This window comes from Arachis stenosperma, chromosome 1, assembly GCF_014773155.1.
Source record: "Arachis stenosperma cultivar V10309 chromosome 1, arast.V10309.gnm1.PFL2, whole genome shotgun sequence".
Classification (NCBI taxonomy): domain Eukaryota; kingdom Viridiplantae; phylum Streptophyta; class Magnoliopsida; order Fabales; family Fabaceae; genus Arachis; species Arachis stenosperma.
In genome coordinates this window covers 1,228,419-1,235,613 of record NC_080377.1, presented here as the reverse complement: position 1 = coordinate 1,235,613, position 7,195 = coordinate 1,228,419, and the positions used below count along the sequence as shown (strand labels likewise).

The 7,195-nt window shown below is 31.5% G+C and overlaps 1 protein-coding gene across 1 annotated transcript; it reads left to right on the top strand.

The window, feature by feature from the left end:
* The first annotated feature begins 1,179 nt into the window (after positions 1–1,179).
* Positions 1,180–6,547, top strand: LOC130959224 (pheophytinase, chloroplastic). The gene is made up of 7 exons (XM_057885279.1): positions 1,180–1,438; positions 1,539–1,646; positions 2,086–2,224; positions 3,783–3,953; positions 4,380–4,620; positions 4,849–4,940; positions 5,934–6,547. The coding sequence occupies exons 1-7, from the start codon at positions 1,351–1,353 to the stop codon at positions 6,208–6,210; spliced, it is 1,116 nt and encodes a 371-aa protein (XP_057741262.1). The 5' UTR covers positions 1,180–1,350; the 3' UTR covers positions 6,211–6,547.
* The last annotated feature ends 648 nt before the right edge of the window (positions 6,548–7,195 follow it).

Here is a 7,195-nt window from a genome sequence, read left to right as displayed (position 1 = left end):
TTAACCAAAAATGTCCAATATGGTGCAAGATAAGGGGATACATGGCCAATAAACCTTAACTCACATAGTATATCTTTCTCTCCCCATTTCAAAGGTCACGAGTTTAAATCCTGAAAATTGCAATCAAGAAAAATATCTAATAAGTTCTTTTATCTTTCTTTTTATCCTTTGAATTACTCATCTATATCCTATGTATGATTTTCATTTCGCATCGGAAACTATTTTAGGAGAAGTTCGAATCCGGGTCTCAACGTTAGGTTTCAACTTATTCTGGAGTTTTATTATTTTTTTTAATTCAACTTATTCTGGAGTTATTAATGCCTGAAGGGGAAGACTCTTCCAGCTTGTTAATTCTAAATACTTTCAAATTTTCTTGTCCAAAAAAAAAAATGCCTTAGTATGGTGCGAAATTTAGGATGTTTTAGTGTATGTTTTTATTTTTTATTTTTTTTATTAGATTATTTATTTTTTAAATTTTATAAAAAAATAAAAACAAGAAATAAAAATAAAAAATAAAAAATAAATTTTATCATTTTTATTTAAAAAAATATATATTAAAAATAAAAACGTAAATCAAACACACTTATATCTCAGTTTTATTATGTCTTTTTTGTAGATGTAGAATATCTGTTTGTATTTAAAATATATGTATTTATATTTTAAGTGATTTATTATGTCTTTCTCTAGCTAGATGTAGAATATTTGTTTGTATTTAAAATATAGTATTTGTATTTTAAGTGAAAATATCTAGTAGAATAAAAAATGTGACTATAAAAAAGTATTGAATAAATTTTTGAAATAAATTACGAGATGTTAGGGGAATAGATTCTTTAATTTTTTTTTCTTTCAATTATGTTGTCAAATTTTTATCATATATTTTTTTAAATAAACTAAAATAAATATATAAAAATATTAAATGACAAAAATAAATAAAATAATTAAAAAAATTTTAAAAAAATTTAAAAATTTTTCATATAAAATTGATAATTAAAAACTATTAGTTAAAGATTTAGTTAAATTATTTAAATTATTTAACTACTTTTAACTATCAACTATCAAATGCATGTAAAGTTGATTGTAGTTGAATTTTCACCCCAATTTTGACTAGCTTGAGGCTTCTTGTAATTTATGATTTGTCTTTATTCTTTTTCCTTCTCCGTCGAAACACACAAAAAGAGAAGGGGAAATGATGCTAGTCTTTGGAGTCTCTGGCTCGGAGTCCGCCACAACACTCAAACAGATACCCACCACAAACATGCAAACGTCGTCGTTCATTTTATTCTATCTATTTTCTTCAAACTCCTTAAAGCTCTCGATTTTTCTCGAACCTCTGTCTACTGCACCGTTTAAATGGCTTCTTCTATATCCCCTCTTTCCCCTTCTCTCCGATTACACCTCACTAACACTACTCTCCTTGCTCCGTTCCCTTACTATCACCGTGAGTCTCAATCTCTTTAATGCCTGCGTTCTTATTATTTTGTAGCAAAATTAGTTGCTGATTTTGTGGGATGCGTGTTTTCTTTTTTTTATATTTGAAGGAAGCAAATGTGAAATGAGCAGGAGGAGTTTTGCGCTGAAAGGGATTGTGGCTTCCGGTGTTTCATCCATGGCTTCCACTTTGACTGCAGAAGCACAGCCATCTCAAGGTTCGTACTTAGTAGCCAGTACTTCCAGAAAACAATTTGAGGATTAGGGATAGAAAAGAGAAAATCAAAGAGAAATAAATGTCTTAAGACATTTCACAATTTTCATATTCACTCCCCTATTATAATTTCTGATACACTTGTTTATATTACTTCTAGTTGTATTTAATATTCAAACCTATTTCTATTGGCCCAATTGTACTCAACATAGCCTGATTGTATTCATTACATAATTCAGCAAAGAAAGGGCAAGTAGATCCTTGACCATTCGCAAGGAGAGACATGTTTTCAATTGTGAAAGAGCTATATGCAATTTTGGGTCCTTGCCAGAAAAATGATCGGTGGCCTATTTGTCCTTTATTTGTACTTGGGCTAAGATAGTTAATTCTTGGTTGTGCTAGTTTCTCTTGAATGTATTTTTGAGACACGAATTTTGAGTCAGGTGTTGGAAGATTGCCGTACAAACCTGAAGGCTACAATTATTGGACTTGGAGGGGTCATAAGATACACTACGTAGTGCAAGGGGAAGGCTCTCCTATTGTCCTAATCCATGGTTTTGGGGCTTCTGCATTTCATTGGAGGTTTTTATTTTATTTTTATCCCTTTATTTACAGGGTTTTCTTAAAATAATAATAATAATAAAAGCTAATCAAGTAGGCCCTTGCAAATGGCTTAATGCATTGTGTGAGAGCTGTTATCTAGTGAAGATAAGAAGTCCTTAAAACCATAGCAGAAATTGAGGCGGGAGTAGTCTATGAAGCATGTATACATTAGCTAAGTGAGGTGTTTGTGTATCTAAAAAGACACTCGTACAACACAAGCTAAATGCAAACGTCTTGTTAATATTGATAGTAGTAAATACTGATAGTTTGATAATGATCTACTATGGTATGGAAATGGAAACTACACACAAGTATATTCTGTCATGTCTTGTCATTTTAAAAATTTGATGTGTCCATGTCGTATGAAGTGACACGTTGGTATCATGTTTTCCCTTCCCTCGGGTGTTTGGTATTTTTTCTGAAATAAAAAAACGAAACATTGATAGTACCAAGCTTTTCGAGAGGGTTGATTCTCTCCCAAGTCCCAAGTCTAAATTCCCAACAAGTCTGAAATAGTCCCCTCGCAGCGTCTCCCACCTCCCTAAATGCCCTTTCACCTCTCCATGTAACACATTCCTCTTCATTCCAGTACTCTGCTTTGTCGGCAGAGTTAGTTACAAACCTCCTAACCTAGTGGTGCAGTAACTTTCATTTCAGTCCCTAGTTTCTAATTGGTTGGGATGTTTCTTTCTTTGGTGGTTCACCCATCAATTTTACTACTTTCTTGCTTCCTTGTTCTTTGCTTAAATTGTACTTGCCAAAAGTCAGTCTCCTTGTGTTGGTAAAGTATTCACATATATGATTTCTGATACTGCCAACTTATTGATGCCGTCACTTTAATGCTTTGTTTTTAGGTTTAATTACTTTGTTAGTCCCTACTCCCTATAGTTTCACTAAATTTTTAATTAGGTCCCTATATTTTTTTTCTTTTCAATTGGATCCCTACAATACTTTTGATTTTGTAAGTAAGTTCTTTTCATGTCAAAAACATTAAAATTACTAGAATATTTTTCCCAAAATACATGCAGTCAAAGATCAAGTTAGGTTTTTAATTATAAATACCTTCAATTTGCAAAAAAATATTTAGTTAATTCTAACATTTTTTACACTAAGAAGGACCTAATTATAAAATTAAAAGTAGTGTAGGAATCCAATTGAAAGGAAAAAAAGTATAGGGACCTAATTGAAAATTTGATAAAACTATAGGGACCAACACAGTAATTAAACCTTATTTTTATATAGAAGCCTCAGTGATCTTTTTTGTCCTTTTGAGTATGCATTGTAGGTTAGGTTACAGTTTTTGTTGCAGTGGCTCCAAGTCAAATGAAAACAAAATTCTCCTTATTTGCACATCGGTTATTTAGGCACCAACTTTTTCATCGATAGATTAAATTGTGAACTTTACTCATATTATTTGTGCACTTTTTCAACCATTGGATTTAAGAGGTGTCTAAAGTATCCATTTGATTGTGTGTGTAAAATAATAATTTTGTTTCTTATGTAGATAATCATATATTTGCTTTCAACATTTCTTTAGGTACAACATACCAGAATTGGCGAAAAGACACAAGGTTTACGCCTTAGACTTGCTTGGATTTGGCTGGAGTGACAAAGCACTCATCGAGTATGATGCTATGGTATGGAGGGATCAAGTGGTAGACTTTGTGAAGGAAATAGTTAAAGAACCATCAGTTTTAGTTGGAAATAGGTAAATGACTATAATACCTATATCTATTTTCTTTTGGTGGATTACGTCTAATTTTAAGAAGACATTTTGTTAATCATGTACTAGGTACCTCACTTTCGAGAGATGCCCTCGAAAATTGAGTTTTTTTCCCCCTCTTCAACACGGATAGTGCATGTCATTAATGAAAAACAAATTTGCATGATTATCACTAAAAACTTAGTTGTCAAGTACTATGTTATCAAATTAAGCTGCTCCTACATTTAACATTCTTTTCCTTCTGAATTGTCAAATTATTTGATGAGCTGTCCAGCATCTTAATTTACATGTTAATATGTTATGTTGTAGCTCATTATAAATTTTGTTTATCGAGGCAATATAATTTTTCTTCATACTTACTAAAAATAGAATGTACTGTAATTCTTATTTCAACTTTGATAAAATTTTCAGCCTTGGAGGATTCACTGCTTTGGTTTCAGCAGCTGCGTTACAGGAGCTTGTCAGTGGAGTTGTTCTACTAAACTCTGCCGGACAATTCGGGGACGGAAATAAGCAAAGTGAAAGTTCTAAAGAAACACCTCTAGCAAAGTTCGTCTTAAAACCCTTGAAGGAGGCTTTCCAGCGAGTAGTTCTTGGATTTCTTTTCTGGCAGGCAAAGCAACCTGCTCGAATTGTGTCAGTCTTGAAAAGTGTACGTTTATGAACTGGAGTTCTCTAACCCAATAAATAACCACTAACTGAAAACATTGAAACAATTGATGAAACTATTAAAAGAGATTAAGATTTTAATAGTCTGAATGCAGACATAATTCATATTAGGAGGTTACTATGTCTATTGATCCATGCAAATGACATCATCTAGTCTGAACCGCTTACGTGTTGTAAATATTGTTTTTGAGAGAATGGTTTGTCAATGCAGGTTTATGTAAATTCTTCAAATGTTGACGACTATCTAGTGGAATCTATTACAAGACCAGCTGCAGATCCCAATGCAGGAGAAGTTTATTATAGGTACATGATATTTGCAATTTATTCAATCTTTCTTTGTTATGAAATTTTAAGTTTAATTTACATCTTGGTATATATGGTAAGAACAAGCTCTCTCTGAGGTGTAACATGTATATTAGTATTGGTTTAACATCTTAATAGTGCTTATTAAGTAGTTATTTATATCTTAATTATTAATATATAAAATAAATATACTTTTGTAATGTTTTTATTATTGGTGAATGCTATCGTACTTAAAGTTATAGTGGCTATGGTAGCTATACAACTTTAGCAACGCTTAAAAAATGTTATTAAAATTAAAACAACACTTTCCATTTGAAAAACAAATGTAAAAAGTGTTAGGAATATGTAAAAAAAAAAAAAAGTGTGATTTACTGATTTTAATTTTAGCAACACTTTCTAAGCAATGCTAAAGTTGTATAGCCATGATAGCCACTATAACCATAGACACCAGGCTCTATCTTTTTGGTTTGCATAATGGTTATAGAATAGAAAAATAATGAGATCACTGAAAACAGTTTTTTTTTTTTTAAGGGTAAAGCTGAAGAGAAAAAAAAGTCCGCATAGATAGTTTGTTAGTGGGAAAGTTAAGAGGGTAAAATTGAAGAGAAAAAAAAATTAGACATCAAATACCTCCAATGTAGATTTTGTACAAAAGCTATACAACATTGCAGAAGAAAGGAATTTTTGGTGACTAAACCAAATAAATCAGCCTCTATAAACCAAATAAATCAGTCTCTAGATGGAGTTATGATAGTTAGTTTATTCTCCTAGTTATTCCTCTTTATTTGTCTCTTCCCATAATGTGTTGATCAAAAGAGATCTAAGCATGAATGTGCCAAGGTAAAGGATGATTAACAAGAAGGCGCAATGGTGGTGTTTGATCCATTTAGCTGATCCCACTTAGTGGGACGATATTTTGTTATTGTATTCGTATTTACTGCACCATCCGATTCGGTCATCCACGTACTAATTCAAATCAATTGTTATCTACAGGTTAATGACACGCTTCATGATGAATCAGAGCAAGTATACGCTAGATGCTGTCTTGAGCGAACTCTCTTGCCCCTTACTTCTGCTCTGGGGTGATCTTGATCCATGGGTTGGTCCTGCCAAAGCTAACCGAATCAAAGAGTTCTATCCGAAAACAACTCTCGTAAACTTGCAGGCTGGGCACTGCCCACATGACGAGATTCCGGAGCTCGTGAACAAGGCCTTACTAGATTGGTTGTCGACTCTCTATCCTGAAGAAGCATCCCTCCAGACAGTTTGAACATGTGAAAAGAAATTCACGAAGTTAATCAATCTTGACCAAGCTGAGGTTCAAGGTTCTCAGTGTCATTACATTTGTTGTATATAGTAAAAGCTGGTCAGGGGATAGGAGGGATAAAAATGAGAGAGAATTGAAATTTTTATCACCGGTTTTGCATATAGTTAGTAATAGTCACACATTTTTAAACATGTATGCAGTCATTTCTCTCAACTGCATTTTTCATTTCTTAATCAATATTGTTTTTGTATTATGTTGCCCCCTTCAATCACTAGCCAACAGATTTTTATGCTGGTTATTATTTCCTTCAATCCCCTTCTCATTGGATAATACAACTCATTTCTCCTTCAATTAGTTTGTTTTGTGTTGTATTTTTAAATAAAAGTAATTTTAAATCACTTATTTTGTTAAATGTCTTAGAAATATAGGACCATTTGAGAGGATGAGTAGAACACTCTTAAAATTGGCATATTACAAAAAATTAAAAAATAAAAATATAATTGGCATATACTTAAATAAAGTTGATATATTTTGAAGAATAAAAATCAAAATTGGTCTCCACTAAATTATATATCAAACGTTTGATCTCTAATAAATTTTTACCTTTAAACAATACTCACATTGAACAGATTAGTTTTTACGTCATTTTAAAAAGGGGTTAATTCGTCTTAAAGTATTATTTTTTAGAATTTAATTGTCTTATAATAAACTTGTTAGGAATTTATTTTTCCAACATGCATGTTAAAAACTTGTTTGAAAGCTACAAAGGATTCAATGTGTCTAACCAAAATAATTCTCAAAGATTTTTAGTGAATAAAATTTTGTTTGAAACTAAAGTATCTTGTATGAAATTTTTTTGAGACCTCTTTAAGGTTTATTGTATTTTAGGAAAAAGAATACAGTAAAAGAAATTAAGAATTTATCTTGAATATTTCTAGTATCTTTACCTAAAATAAGAATGTAATTTTTTTGATAAATTATAATTTGG